Source organism: Poecilia mexicana, unplaced genomic scaffold (assembly GCF_051168715.1).
Source record: "Poecilia mexicana isolate PSO_F unplaced genomic scaffold, ASM5116871v1 scaffold_20, whole genome shotgun sequence".
NCBI classification, from domain to species: Eukaryota; Metazoa; Chordata; class Actinopteri; order Cyprinodontiformes; family Poeciliidae; genus Poecilia; species Poecilia mexicana.
The window spans coordinates 13,612,108-13,628,741 of NW_028263389.1; the positions used below are offsets into that span (position 1 = coordinate 13,612,108).

Sequence of the window (16,634 nt, forward strand, 5' to 3'; positions counted from 1 at the left end):
AAGTCAAGCTTGTTTCTCCAAGATAAATAAAGAGAAACATTAACCTTAAGCTGAAATAGTTATAAGACCTCCAGTATCTGGAGAGTCAAAAGCTGTTAAGTTTTTTTTTTTTGTTTTTTTTTTTTGTATTGCTATTGATGAATACACTTAAAAACTTGTCTATAAATGCCTATAGTAGTAGGGAATGTTTCACTCATTGTGCCAGACAAGAAGCTGCACTTTGGCTTTAGTGAATATACTGTATTGTGCGCCACGTCACCTTAGAACTGTACATTCAGCTGATGTTTAGAGAGTCAGTCTTTTTTTTACATTGTGTCCAGATTTGGAGAGAAGTCTGTTAGTGATTAGTGTGAACTCAAGTATTGTAGAAACCGCATTTAAACAGTGTAATATTTTTCTGACATTGGTTACTAAAATGACAGTTAAAACTAGTCTATTGTTTACCAATGTTATTATGTAGAATTTTCTAGAACATGGTTGTTTGACACTTTTTTGATTAAAAAAGTGAAAGAAAACTCATCTTTTCATGCAGATAGCTGTAGGACCAAAGCCTGACCTCTCAAACAATGATCAGAGCCGTAGCAGTAGCACTTAATGTCTCTGAAGGAGATTGTATGTACCGTATTTTCCGCACTATAAGGCGCACCGGATTATAAGGCGCACCTTCAATGAATGGCCTATTTTAGGACTTTTTTCATACATTAGGCGCACCGCATTATAAGGCGCATAGAATAGACGCTTCATACTCTATTATTACACATCCACATTAATAAAGAAATGGTCCCCGAGTACTTTATATAGTAGGCTGGCCCAGCCGTTGTTTCACTCACGGTGTTGGTGTTGCGATATTATGCCCAACTGCTTTCTGGGTAACACAGACCAACCGACACGCTGCCGCTGCAGTCTCTGTCTCTCTTCCCCTGCCCCTCCCCCCCTTTAAATGTATTATCAAACTTTATTAACAAACCAGTGTTCTGACAACTATCCCAGCATGCACCGCGCACTACTTCTTCTACGGGGGAAAAAGAAGTTGGCGGCTGCTTACTGTAGTGGACCAACTACAGTAAGCAGCCTACTGCATGTCTGTGTAAACATGACGTCTTTCATTTCGATCTGAGTTAATTAGCGTAGCATTTCTGCCGGATTTTCACAACATATCAGCCACGACAATGGACAGGGGAACCAACAAGTTCATGTCATCTTTTTTGGACGACATCAAGATGTTTGAGCCACTGGATGCCTCCAACATTGTGCGCGTCACAGCTAAAAGCTACCGACAGATGAGGAAAACAGCAGATCCTCACACCCTCAGCATAAATATAGCTGTGGACAAGATCACTGATGCCTATTGTTCTTGCAAGGCTGGGTAAGTCGGCATTCATGGTTTTGATGGTCCACAATGTACATTAGCATATGTTTACTACTGTAGCTTGTGTTTGTGAGACGGTCACGCACGTGGTAGCTGCACTGTGACCTAAAATGGGCATTAGCCAATGAAACGCGGCCCCTGTGGTAAGGTCCGTTGCTGGACCTGTTGTGGCTCAATATTGGTCCATATATAAGGCGCACCGGATTATAAGGCGCACTGTCGGCTTTTGAGGAAATTGAAGGTTTTTAGGTGCGTCTTATAGTGCGGAAAATAAGGTATTGTTTTGTCAAGTTACCCATAGAAAGTCATGCTGTGTTTGACTTAACGTATACTGTTATAGAAAACAGAAATTTCCTACTTGTCAACTCTTTCAAGTGTTGTTTTGAATACTGTTAAGAAAATAAATTTAGAATATGCTAGTTTAAAAACTTAACATGTCTTGATTGAAATAGACTAATTATAATTTTCAGATAAATAACTTATTCTACCCTATTGATCTTTATTTTATCTGTAGTTACAGCAGATTGTTCGCTAAGATCTTTTTGAACTGTCCTTTGTCTGTGTGGGAAAACAATCAGGAGAAGTTCCAGCTTTTACACTGATCTGTGAAAAGCCGTAAAACAGCAGGAGTTCAGGCCAGTAGAGGGGAGTCTCTGCTTCCACTTTGTTTAGACAAAGGGGACAAATGGCCTTTGATCTTGGAAACAAATTGCAGGGAGTTCCTAACTTTAGAGAGGGTCAGAGACAGCTCCTGGTTGGATGAGCAAAAATATGCCTTATTTGAATAAATTAAAAGACAAGAATACTCCTTTACTATAAAACTTTCTACACAGGAGTAACAAATCAGATTTGCTCTTGCAATTCTCCAAAAACGTCTTTGCACGTCTTTGCTTTTCTTTCTTTCTTTCCTTCTTCTTCTTTTCCATTTGTCTCAGGTAAATGAATGTATGTCTCTGTTGTTCTGCAGTTTCTGTTGTAATTCCATGCGTTGTCTTCTATTGGATTAAACTCTGAAATTCTGTGACGTCTACACTCATTGTTGTTTTCTGTGTGGTTTCACTTCGGCCCGCCGGAAGAACCTGGGATCTGTGAGAAGAAGATTGAGCCAGAGATTTTCCAAAACTTATTATAACCTAAAATCTTCTTCAGCAATACAGATACCGATGGTCTGGAAAAGTGAGCTTTTACTGATTGTTTGTAGTTAGATGTTACAGTTTGAGATGTGAGACTTTTCTTTTACAAGCAGAATTTTAATTTGATACAATAGGAGTAAAAATGTATTTGCTTACCACTTACTGTGGTCTCTTTACACACGGTCATCATGATATACAACAAAGATTTTCCGATATTATTTGCAGTAGATGACACATTTTTTCCACCAGTTGTGTATGGAGAAACCACAGGCAAACTGTCTGAGTAGTTCATGTAAGGCCAGAACCCTACGCTTTTCCTCGTCTCTTTTAAATCGGAGACGGTGTGCTTCAGGATGTTCAGAGTGTACTTTCATGGGAGCTTGCATGTTTGAATGCATTCATTTGGCCTTTATGTTTATGGAAGACTAAAGGGTGTGATTCTATAAGTTCAGGGAAATGTTGAAGGAGTTGTTAGTGATGTTATCTGTGCTTTTTTTTTTCTTTCTCTTCTTTGCTACTGAGACATGTCTTGGTGACACGATGAGTATTTCATAAATGTAGTTTATGAAATACTCATAAACAGCATGTCACTGTAATCTGTTTTTAGTTTCCAGTGTCTTTGCTGAAGGAGAACCTCTCATTGTTTGGCTCTTTGTGAATGTTTAAAATTCAAACTATTTGTTCAAAGTAATCAGATGAAAATGTAGCTTTGTTGCTTCAACATGAAAAATATTTTCACAGATTATTTTTTTTTCTCAGACTTGGCCTTGAGACAAGACATGCGGCAAAGAAAAAAAAAAGACTTATGTCCAAGAAAAACATCAATGAGTGACTGAATAACTTTTGTTACAATGTGGGATATTTTGAAAATTATATTTTTGGAGAGGATAAAGTTAACTCTACTAAGTGTTGAGCCAACAGCAACACATTCTGCTATTGTCCATGTGTGGGTTTGATGCTTATCCAAGGTAGTCGTTTTACTCATAATTCTAAGAAATAACTCCTTGACCAGAGTTAAATAATGTCCACCGAGAGTAACTTATTTAAAAAGTCCAGAAACATTTGACAATTATCTTTTTTTTAATGTAAATTGAAACTGTAGGCGTTAAAGAAACATTGATAACAATGTCCTGAGATTTAAACTACTTCCAGGACACTTTTTAGATCTTAACGTAATTGAGAATCCGTGATCACCTTCTAAGAAGTAAATGTATCAACAGAAGCAAGTACTGTGATAGACAGTAAGCACTAATAAGTCAAAAAAAAGTATTATCAATAAGGAATTGCTCAAGGATTTAACAGTGAGCATGTGGCTACACAGTACAGTAGCAACATAAAGGAAGGATGAACCTTAATAGTTATTCTTTAAATAAAAGTGATGTGTTAGTTGATTTTATTCCCTTTAGCATACATTAGAAACATTTGACCAGGGGTGTAGATTTAACTGTTGGGGAGTGTAGATTTAAATGTTACAGCTCCTGCTGTTTTACACAGATGTAGGAAAATGTGTTTCCTAAGGGACATAACCTCCTTGGCAGTGCTTTGGTCAAGACTTTCTTCACGCTTAGAATTGGAACAGGGAATGCATGTTGCTCACAATAGGTTACATTTTATTCCGGGTGGTAAAACCAATGGTCTTTTTAGGATAATATACTGTAATACTAGGACAGAAAGTAACAATTATCATCTTGTGCCTAACCATACATTAGGCACAAGGTGATCAGGCATAACATTGTAACTAAAGACAGGTGAAGTGAATAACAGATTATCTCTTCATTACACTGTCTGCTAAGGAGGGGGCTATATCATGCTGCAAGTGAACAGTTTGTTCTTAAAGTTAATGTGTTTGAAGGAGGAAGAAAATATTCAAGTGTAAAGATTTTAGAGTTCCACAAATCTTTACACTTTTCATATTGGGATGGACTGGATTACAGAATCTCTATAAGTGAAGTTCTTCCTGTTTTGCAGTGTTACCTACAGTACCTATTGGAAGTGGTTGAAGAAAGAAACAGAGGCCAAGGCTCTTTTGTTGCAAGTGGGCAATGAAGTTTGAACTATGTCTTCTGATCCAACTGCTGGTGTAGTTTAGCTCTAATTTGGAAGAAGTTGAGCAGATTCTGATAGGAAAGGTTTTTAAACCTTGGCAAATCACATTTTGATATGTTTTGTGCTACACAGCTTCAAACCAGTCAGGGTGTCTATGCTGACCCCTTTCCACTGCTGGAAGTGCCAGCTGTGAACACATGACTATTAGAATTGGGCCATGGACTTATAAAAATCAGGATAATGTTCTCATCCTGAAAGCAAATGATCACAGCAACAAGTTTGAGGTGTTTACTCGGCCTCCAAAACTCACTAGGTCTCAATTACACCAAACATCTATGGACTATGCAGGATAATAAAGTCCAATCTAAAGAGGTTCAACCTCACAACTTGCAAAAAAATTCTACCACTAACTTCATGGTGCCATATAATGCATCATACATTCAGGGTTCTAGAAAAGTCTATTCCTTGAAGGGTTAACACGGGTGTGGCATCAGAAGAGAACCAGCACACTATCAGCCAGGTGGTCATATTGTAATGCCTTATCAGTGTAAAATGCATTATTATAGTTTGTTGGGTTAAGGCTGTGAGATGAGGGTTGTACTTGCTCTTTAGCTATGATGAGGCTCAAAATGTCATTTCAATTAGATCTGTTAAAGCCTTTTAAAAGACAGGGGGATTCTCTTTCAGACTTGATTCATAACCAGTTTAATGTCCCATTGACTCATAAATGATTTACAAGTGGTTGATGTAACATGCTGTCTATTAAATAAAGGTCAGATTTTCTTTTCATTTTCAAGTAGTCTTATAAAACTGTTTTAATGGGCCAATAAGTTTTTGTTGCCCTCTCTGAAGATTAGCTCATGTTTAGCAGACTTCTACTGTCTGCCAGTAGCAAATTAGTTTTCTCCCTCCGTGTAGTAATAACATCTGACGAACAAGATGTAGAGATGTTGAACATTTTCTCACCTTGTCTCCTCAAACAAACAGAGCATATTTGCTTCAAGGTTTGGAGGTTATTCAATAAAACTCTTCCTCTTTCTAGTGTTACATTAGACTACTGGTGAAAATGTGTGTTTGGTTAACCCTTCCTTAAACCTCAAACTTCAGCACTCGAGGCAACTGGGAATGTCCCTGAGGTTTCTGGGAACCTCTCTATCCCAAGAGGAAATAGATAATTGAGTCTGTTTGAAAATATGCCACTGTTTTTAAATGAAATTAAAATTACAACAGTCATTCCTAAATCAAGGCATAGGTTCAGACTGCTACACCAAATGGTCAAAAGTATGTTGACATAGGTTTGAGGTTTACAAGGGACATGCTTCACAGGATAGCAGAGGGAATCTCAATACTTATATTTAAGCTTAGGAAAATAAATGTTTGCGGATATGTTTTAACTCCAGCCAATTTTTTTTTTTTTTTTTTACAACTTTATATGTTGTAGTTTCCCTGTGTAGGGACATATCCATTCATCCCTATAATTTAGCAGCCCAAAAAATTTATGAATTTTAACCAAAGTTGTGTCCATTTCAGAAAAGCTGGTGGTCTTAACTGTGGCAACTAAGGAAACAGATGGCTTCCAGCGCTTTATGCAGACCGCCAGTTATTTCAACTACACTGTGAAGGTAAGAGCATCTCATTTACTAAATCCATGCCCAAACATTCGTATTGTTTGTAATTATACAGAACTAACACGCACTCAGCAGGAAAATGCTTTCCACACACAGTTGCCAGAATCAATTGAGCCTGTTAAAGGAAACAAAGATGTGCAGCAAGCTGCGAAAAACTTCCATCCCAAAGGGAAACTCCATGATGTAGCTCCATAATTGACTTTTGTGGTTAAAAGAAACCATTTTGTTTGTTCTTAGCTTGGAGGTTGGTGGGGACATGCATGCACTGCTAACCTCATGCGCCCCTATATGCAGTACTTTTACACTAGTTTGATTCTAAAACTACTGTAAAAGTACAGTAGTCAAATCTTCAGTAATCAGGTTACAGAACCAGAGAAGATAAGTATATTGGTGTCTTAATTTGGTTGTCATTTTCAGTAAATTACATTATTTTTTGAAATCTTAATTTTTTCTATAACTCACTTCACCATTAATTGTGATTAAATGATAAATGTTTAACACTTAAAATTAGAATTTCATCAAACATATAAATAAAAAACATAAGTGTGAACTTAATGAAAAGTATGATTAATATTCATTTAAAAGTTATTATGTTGAAAAGCTACTTTTAAAATTTCTCTATCAAGTTACTTAAGACTTTGGTCCAATAAAAAGTATAAATTTTACAGAAGGTTATGAAATTCTACCTCCTGTCTTAATTTTTCATGTTAATTGTCATCATCTTTTTTTGTAAATAACTCCCGATTTCAAACATTAACTAAAAGACAGATGTTTGAGGTAAAATAGTTAAAATTGTGGAGGTTGAAATGGTGCAAAAACCTAGTTGCTTTGTTTTGCATATCTTAGACTTATACTTCTCCACATTTTCACCCAGAATCATTATTCAGTCTTCTTCCGTAGGTGTTTCATTTATTAACTCAGCACTATTTGTCCACTGTTATATAAAGATTCTCCAAATCTGTCAGATTCTGATCACATCTTTCGTCCCTAGCCCTCTCCAGGGGATTCTTTCACAGATCATCTCTCACATTTAGTTCTGCTTCTGATGACAGAAGTGCATAGAAGAATATTGGAATTTAATCAAAATGTAGATTGGGGGTGTAATCTACATATTCATATTTTTGCTCTTAGAGTTTTTTTTTCAGTTGAATTAGACATGTTGTTCTGCAAGGTCTAATTTTTTTTAACATCACAGAAACATGGTAATTCAAGAGGTGTGGGTAGACATTTTATATCCACTTTTCATCAGCAAAAACACACATGAAATAAATCTCCCCATTAAAAAATGTACATGGATATTTTCGTTTTTTGGTAGCATTTATAAATAGGAATGAGTGAAATGTTCCTTCCAGCTCTTATGACTTAGAAACATGGGACCGACTCCTTCAGAGGTTTTCCAATTAGGAGACTTATGGTTGCTTAGATGTAGATGTAAATGGACATTTTCACAGCCAAACTTTATGTGTTCAGCCAGTTCACAGTTTGGACATTTTGTCTGTCTTTTTGTCTGCCTCAGGTCTTGGGAATGGGAGAGATGTGGAAAGGCGGTGATGTTGGTCGTTCTATTGGTGGAGGGCAAAAAGTCAGACTACTGAAGGAGGCCATGGAGAGTCTGGCTGCTCAGGAAGATCTTGTCGTTTTGTTTGTGGATAGGTATGTTATGAGCCAAAACTAATGTAAAGGTATCTATATTTTGCATCAGTCATTTTAATGCAACATATGACAAACTTGGCTTTGAGTTTGTTTTGTTACTTTACAAACGTTAGTTTGATTTACCTTTCATTTGATCTACATTTAACTTCCAACCAAAAAGGGAGCCAAAGCACTTTTTGCAGCATGGTGCAAATGCTAACCACCATGTGCTGTAATAACAGATTTGAAAGCCAGAACTTCTTAGTGAAAGGTGTTTTTGTTGAAGCAAAAACACCAATCAAACATTCAGAAACAGGCATTATTATACGTGAGGAGAACAATTCTCAAGTACAGGTAGCTGAACTGTAAACTTTTAAGACTGATGGAAAATACTTCCGTGGGTAAAGTGAGGGGATTAAAAATAAATATTTTGCACAAGTCTTTATCTTTAAATGGAGCAAGAAATAATATTTACAGTGACGTCTTAAATGTATAATTTTAGTCATAATTGCAGTTCATAGCACCTTGAAGCAGGTTGTTAGAGAGTAATTTTCTCTCTTTTAAAAGAAGCAGTTGTGGTCTAATAAACCACTTGGAAATGTCAGAGGATTACAAGTAATTCAGTGTGTTTTATATTTGAAATCCTCCTGGCCCACCGGGAGTGTGTGGGCAGGTACTGATTCGGCCTTACGTCTTGTTTTACGATTCAGTCACCTATAAAGTTAAGTATGAATTAATTTATCAGTTTTTCATTGTAAAGAAATGCGCTTCAGGACATGCACAGTTTCTGAAATGAATAGAAAAGACTACAAACACTTGTCAAGCAGCAAAATTTCAGACTAAAACCTATTACTGAATGTCTTTTGCATTACTATGCCTTGCAAAATTATTAGTTCCCTATAACTTTTTTACATTTTATAAAGTTACAACCTCAAACTTTAACGTTGCATCGGTACTGTCAGAGATAGAAAAGCACAACATCTTTTATGTTTGGGAAGTGGAAGGAAAATGATACATGGTTATACAATTATTTATCATATAAAAATCGTGGCATGAAATTGGTTTAGGCAGATAACTCACTGCCCCTCTGCCATGATAAATAGAGCTCCATGTTTTGCATTGCTGCTCCCCTTGCTGCTGGCTAACTCATCAAACACTCAATTCAGTGTTAAAATTGTTTAACATATCCTTCTCAATCATATGATATTATTTGGTCTTTTTAGTTCCATTACACTACACTACACTACAGACAGCCTGAAAAGCAATACAATAAAATAGTTATAAATGGAAATCTGAGATTCCCAAGCTGGATTTGTCTAGAATTTATTTCCGTGTAATTCTCAGACACAATCTTGAATGGTTTTATGGAGAGCAGGCGTATGTTAACGGGATAAGTACGTGATTTATGATTTAACAAGTCGCAAGGGATCTGTATATGAACATGTGTCTGCCAGATGCCAGCAAAACTTTTCAACTTCCTCGCCTACGTCAGGCTTCCTCTCGTGGCTCAACCTTTACTTTTCCTGCCATCTTCTATAAATGGGCCATATACTGCACTATTTTTAGATCCACATTCAAGCTGCATATGCTCTCAAAAGCTTTTAAACCCGTGCTGTCACACGAGCAGAATAAAAGCTCCCATTAATTGAAGAAGCTAAAGAGTCAATGTCTCTTGTGAAATTATCATGATTTAGCTCTAAAGACCAACTGCACCCTCGCCAAACTAACAAAAGCACCAAATAAATTAAATTAGTGATACTTTAAGATCAGATAATTATGTTGTTTTGTGTGTGTTAATGTCTGGAAAAATAAACCCCATTTGGAACCACGGCACTGCACAGGCTCTCAGAAAATTCAGTCTTACTAAACACAAAGGCTGTGCTTTGCTTACATTCAGATTCCTATTAGTCCAGGGCAAATGAAAGCCTATGCTATGTGTCAAACTGAGTGAAATATGTTGAAGACAAAACTGCTCCTCCAGGATAAATAAAAGGCTAACGATCTGTTATGTTTTATCTTCTTTCCTCCCCCCTAAGTTATGACCTTATCTTCGCTGGGGGACCAGAGGAGATTCTCAAGAAGTTCCAACAAGCCAATCACAAAGTGCTGTTTGCTGCAGAGGGAGTGATATGGCCAGATAAGAGGCTCGCTGACAAGTACCCTTTAGTCCGAAGTGGCAAGCGCTACCTAAACTCTGGAGGTGGGTTCCAAAAGTTCAGTTTGTCTTTCAGGGCTGAAGTGTTTTGATTGCTGTTGGAAGCCTGATCATTGCTGTTCACACTGTAAAACTCACCCACAGAAATCGTACAAACTAACGTTGCACCTGAAATATATTCATTGACTTGCACAAAAGTGAGACAACCACATTTCTCAAACTTCTATTTTTTTTGTCAAATTTTAGCAGATGTTCTGTAAAAATGTGTAATATCAGTAAGAGTTGTCAATCAAATATGTATCACGAATCATGCATTAAATTCTTTCTACCAGATATTTTTAACACATAAATAGCTTTTCATAACATGTACCACATCAAACATTTTTTTTTTTTAATGCGCCACTGAGATAACAGATTTTTGCTCAAATGGAAACTTGATGATGCATGCATTTTCATATAGGGCTAGGTTTGTCTGGACACATCAAATCACCATTTGAAATTTGTTTTAAGTTTCTGCTGAGGCGTTTTTGTATGGTTTTAGCATTGGTTTGAAGATGTGGTGCAAAAATGCTAATGAAACCTGTAAGGAGGCAAACAGTGTCTCAGCACTTTATCTGAAGGCATAATCTAGAAGAGTGCAACAAACACTGGGATCACTGCTTGTTTATGTAGCTATTTAAGCTGTCTGTCTCAGCTTATGACAGTCTTTTACACACTAATATAGATGTATTTCTATAGTATAAGTACAGGGATTCCACACAGAGCTTTAAATATGTGGGTTTCCATCTGTATTATGTCTTTAGGGTACAGTAACTCCTAAACCACCTCCAATTTGATACCTGTGTTTAACCGCACTTTACACTATGTCTAACATTTGCAGAAGATTTTACTGCAGCACACTCTATGCATGCGTAGAAAGTTGAAGTAATGCTGGATTACACAGGTTGAAAACACTTATTCACCCCTGTTCTCTGGGTGTAACACATTCCACCATTAGCTGTTGAACTCTGAGGACTTGCAGGCCTCTTTCTGGAATTCAGTGGGCTAATCACAGTGTTCTAGTATTTGGTGCAAAGAGTGTTGCAGCACCAAAAAAGAATAGCAATAAGCATGTGTTAGTTTTAAAATAGAAAACCCCAGGATCTTTATTGCTAATTCCTGGTGTAAAATTTGAGTATATTTTCCAAGTAAACTTGGACTGTAAAGTATTTCCTGTCTATGGTGAGCAGAATGTGGGAGGAGGAAATTTGCCCAAAGTTTAACCTTATGCTTAGACATCTTTTTTTAGCTGTTATCCTCCCAGTGGTCGATTAGACGTAATTACGGTTACATGTCGGGGTGTTTTCTAAAAGTAAATGCAAATGGTGCATCTTGCAGACTTAAAAATTCTACATAGGTAGAACATTTCGCAACAAAGCAAAAGCTTATTTGTGGCTGACCTAAACCCCATCGTTTCCAATTCTCTGGAGCATTGGACTGCTCCTTTCCCTGTGGTCATCAATTTGGTGCGACCTCCCATAGTGGAGCCTTGCTGTCTCAGACTGATCAGAGACTGCTTTTTCCGTTCATTGTCATTGACTTGACATGTGGATTTGTCTTGGGCCCCTGAGTGTGCCACAGTTTGCATGAAATTGCAGGTTTTGTTTGTGTTCCTCCGGCTACCGCCCAAGTGACCAGTGAGGAAAGTTTTATAGCATTTGGACATGCACAGTTGTGTCACAGAGAGTGTAGTGCTCTGGGGATGGAAGAGTTTAGATCGAGAGATTCCGTATTGGTGTTAGTCTGTGAATATTTAAACAGAGGAACAAGAAGGTCACTTCAGGTCACTTTTATTTTGCTCCTCGATATAAAACAAAGTTTTGTCAGACAAAATGTTTTCCAGTGCCAAGTCTCAATTTTACATACTGTTCTTCCAATTTTTTACATCATAGATTCCACACTAGTTAAACTCATCCTGCCAGCATGATGATTAAGTTGCAAAGCTCAGTTAATCTCATACTGTTCTTCTTGTGCAGCGCAATAAGTTCACTGTTCTCCAATGACCTTGATTGGATCACAGTTTGGTCTAGCACTTTTAGGATTTGCTGGAAATGCTCAGGAAGGTTGCAAACTCCAGACATGTACACCACACTACTTGGCACATTCCACTACAACATTTCTTGTAATTAGTTTCAGACAACATTAGAGCACTGACAGATCAGGATTTGAGTGGCTTGAGCTGCTTCAATGCAAAGTATTATCAAGGCATAACAAAAAGCCTTAATAAGCATCCCAAAAACTGTGATATTGTCTGGGGATTCCAGGATAAAGCTAATTAAAGATGGAAAATTTGAATTGGGGTAAATTCACATAATAATCTATTACCGTGTTCAGTTCAATCCAGAAGTTTCATGCTGCATTGTTCATGTCTTTTTAGTATTTTGCAGAGGGAATAGTTTAGAGGGATCAGAGAATCATTGTGTCTTTTTCGGATAGGAAGACTAAGGCAGACTGTTCACTGCACTTTCCCAGGATCTGTAAAATGAACCACATACCAACAATATAATCTGCATAAAATTGATGATTTTGCTTTGAACTTTCTTCCCTCATTCCTACCATTTATAATATGTCATGTCTGTCCATTGACTTGTTTACAGTGTCTGAGGTTTTTCCCCAATGATGGGATATAAAACGACACACACCAGCAACATAGCTAAACCCTGCAATCTGTTACTGTGGTTGCTGTCCTTGAACGACAGAGTGAGAGAAGAAAAAGGAGCTCAAGTTAGAGAGCAGTATACCATGAGAATGTACATTTAGAGTTTAAGTGTGTGATGTAAGATGGTCACAACACATAGATTGCAGCTTTTTGCAAACCGCTTTTACTTTCTGTGGAAAAGAAAACGTCCCTGCCCTGTGTTTATGTGTGCCTCAGATAATTGCCAAAAATCACACTTTGTTTAAGGCGTCATGGCTTCCTCGGATGAAGTTGGAGGCTGTTAAGCCAGCCAGCCACCCAGCAGCCTGCCAGTTGTGTAAACATCTCTCACCATATCATTTACACGCTGGTATGCATTTCACACTGTTCATTTATTTGCAGGTATTATTGGCTATGCCCCGTACGTAAACAGACTAGTTTCACAGTGGGATCTCCACGACAATGATGATGACCAGCTCTTTTACACAAAGATTTACCTGGATCCATTGAAACGAGTAAGTCGTTGTTTTTTGTTTGTTTTGCTTTTGTATTGGCATTTTTCAAAAGAAATGTTTTGGACACCTAGTACATTTTTATGTTCACATCTTACAGGAATTTCTGAACATGACTCTGGACCACAAGTGCCAGATTTTCCAGAATCTGAACGGGGCTGTCGGTAAGTAATTATTAGTATTTACTGAGCTGGTGAGAAGACTTAGTTCTTGGCGAACTAACGTCATGTTGACATCATGTGGCAGATTTTAGGTTTTCAAAATCTGACCTTGAAATCTGGTGGTCTTTATGTTTTTTGGCAGATGAGGTGCTTCTTAAGTTTGGAACCGACAGAGTGCGAGTGAGAAACACAGCGTACAATTCTTTACCTGTTGTCGTCCACGGAAATGGAAACACTAAAGTGAGTATGAAGCTCTGCCCTTTGGTACAAGTGGGAATGGGCTTGCAAAGAATTCTCATGAATGGCAATCTCTTTAAGAATATTTTAGTTTCCAAGCAATGGCTGCACAGTGGCGCAGTTGGTAGAGCTGTTGCCTTGCAGCAAGAAGGTTCTGCGTTCGATTCCCGGCCCGGGTCCTTCTGCGTGGAGTTTGCATGTTCTCCCTGTGCATGCGTGGGTTTTCTCCGGGTACTCCGGTTTCCTCCCACAGTCCAAAAACTTGACTGTCAGGTTAATTGGCCTCTCCAAATTGCCCCTATGTGTGAGTGTGTGTGTGCATGGTTGTTTGTCTTGTGTGTCTCTGTGTTGCCCTGCGACAGACTGGCGACCTGTCCAGGGTGTACCCCGCCTCTCGCCCTGAACATTAGCTGGAGATAGGCACCAGCAACCCTCCCGACACAACGGTGTAAAGAAAATGGATGGATGAATGGATGGATAGTTTCCAAGCAACCCCAAAAATTATGCTAATATCTAACTTTTTTTCTTTAACAGTCATATAAAAAAAAAGCAACAGTTATTTCTACTGCTGCTCAGATAATCTATCACATTATTATTTTTAGTTATAAAAATAACATTTAACATGTATTGTTGTTTTTTTTCCTTGTTAACTATTTGCTAAATCAAACATTTTGAATTACCACCTGGTCAATTTTATGGTAACTTTAAAGTAATTGTGTTAATTAAACAGGACATACATACCTATTTTTTATCCTTTGTATTTTTTTTTTTATAGAGTAACATTATAACTACTTGATATTAACTGTGTAATTAGTCAAGCTGTCTGAATGAAGACTGAAGAACTCGTGGTTTCAAAGTTTAAGGTGACTTACTGGCCAGACTTTCTTTTTAATGATTCAAACTCTTGTTGGATACTATATATAAAACAAAATGATAGTTTTTCACATAGTTATGCTATTTCAATCTAAACCAGTATTTACTTTGAGTATGTGGAATGCAAGCTGTTTTTTTTGTTTTGTTTTTTGTTTGTTTGTTCTTTTGTGAAATCATGTATTACTATGTTCATTGAGTGCACTTTTAACAGTGCTTTATTTCACCTTGAGGCAGCTATGACTCTGTGGAACGAGTAGTTACCCTGCAATTGTAAAGTTATGAGTTTAATTCCAGCTCCCTCTCTGCCAGATGTTGGTTTGCAATTGGGCAAGCATCTTCACACCAAGTTGCCTATTTGTGTTAGTGCATGTTAGCTAGTTCGACTGAGTGAATGTGGCATTTGCGCTAAAGCGCTTTGGTCAAAGTGATCCTATAAATGTTCAGTCTATTTACCATTTATAGTAGACTGTGTGCACATAACTAACTGAGGCAATACTAACAGAATGTGGCAATTATGAATGGAGAACATGTAAGGAAACACATAAAATAGGAAAATAAGGTTCAAACCAGTTTAGGTTTTAAAGATGGTCATTATTCACACCTGGAGATATTTCCAGAGAGAAGATTTTGTCTTTCTTCTAAGTGAGGGAAATGTTTAGCTGCTTTCATTCAGCCACCTGACCACCTGTGCAGCAACAAGTTGGGGAGGAGCAGCACTACATTGCTCTAAGCTCCATAAAACTGGGAAATATTTCAGTCTCTCTGGCAACTTACCGTAAGGATTGTGAAACCCTAGGTACAGTGTAATGAGAACTTTTGGTGGTTTTGAAACCACAACTTTTTTCTTTTTACCCTTGTCCTTTATGTCTTTCTCAGAAACCACTCATCATGAATAGTGTATTTCACTTGATACATTCCCCCACAGTGAGTGGAAAAAAAAAATGCAGCCTACTGGATACTTGCCAGATGACCCTCGCCATAGTTGACTTCTCATCCATGTCACGGTTGCTTGCTAATGCTCTTGACCATGTGTTTCTCATTTGCTCAATGCCATCATTCAGTTATCAGTCCAAGAGAGTCAGTAAGTTAACAGGATGTCTGTAAGATAATGCTGCAGTTCTGCGGAAGTTTAGTCTGATATTTCCCGTCCTTTAACTCATCACAATCTTTTTCCACTAATGACCACACGAGCTTTGAGCGAAACCCACCAATTTATTGAGTCATTTTCCCCAAAATGTCATACCAGCTGGAGCTGAAGCGCTTAATGGTAGAGCACTAAATCCATGCCTTTCTAGGACTGGGCAGTTGAATAACTGGCATATAGTTAAATATTACCTCATGTTTAATCATCTACAGCTCATTCTGGTTGCAACAAGATTATATGTCTACTTTAGCATGGGGAAATTAGCAAAGTAAATTCGATACTCTTATACAAAATGCTTTTGTTAAGATAAATATCCAAGGACTCAGCAGCAGTGGATGAGATCAGCATATTTAGGAAATAATAAAAAATAGTAGGATACCACTTGAAAAGGTTTTGCAGCGGTCAGAATTTGAAAGACTTTTTTTTTTTACCAAACACATTTTTTTTTTGTTTGTTTGTTTGTTTTTTTAGATAAATGTTCAATCCAATACATATCTCTTACTTATATGGCACAATATATAGGGGAATAAACAGGGTTTCCAATATTATGACACATATTGCTGAGAAACATTGTTACAAAAAGATTAAAAAAAAAATTACCAAACATATTTATTACTTTTCTAAAGTCTACTTGCTTTTGTTTACACAATGCTTCATGTATTAGAGTTATACAAACCAACTCAGTGGTGAAATAGATTGTTTTAAAAATCAATATTGGTGGTGACTTCTTGTCACTAATGACCTATTTTAATTTTATGTACATAAGTTTCATTTCAAAAGTGTTTTGCTTTGGATTTATTTAATTGAAAATCAAAACTAGAATGTTTTTTTTTCTCTCATTTTACAAGACTGACATAGAGGAGAGTCAAATGAAAATTGTAATAACACAACACTTAAAACAAGAAAATCAATAAAACATTAATTGAGATGAAAAAAAAACCCCAAAATAAAACATGAGTCATGTATATTTGGCACCAATATTTGAAATGTTGTATTCCAGTGACTTTTATTACAGTAGTCAAAATATATAGATATGTCCATTACATCAATTACTGAACATTTTCTGA

At 37.1% G+C, this 16,634-nt stretch overlaps 1 protein-coding gene across 2 annotated transcripts in view; it reads left to right on the forward strand.

Moving 5' to 3' along the window:
* Nucleotides 1–16,634, forward strand: part of plod2 (procollagen-lysine, 2-oxoglutarate 5-dioxygenase 2) — a 36,801-nt gene that overhangs the window by 7,672 nt on the left and 12,495 nt on the right. For both annotated transcript variants that reach the window (XM_014984975.2, XM_014984976.2), the window contains exons 2-7: nt 6,079–6,170; nt 7,693–7,829; nt 9,845–10,008; nt 13,043–13,155; nt 13,253–13,316; nt 13,456–13,553. In XM_014984975.2, coding sequence (XP_014840461.1) covers nt 6,079–6,170; nt 7,693–7,829; nt 9,845–10,008; nt 13,043–13,155; nt 13,253–13,316; nt 13,456–13,553 — 668 coding nt within the window. The remainder of the gene's footprint in view (nt 1–6,078; nt 6,171–7,692; nt 7,830–9,844; nt 10,009–13,042; nt 13,156–13,252; nt 13,317–13,455; nt 13,554–16,634) is intronic.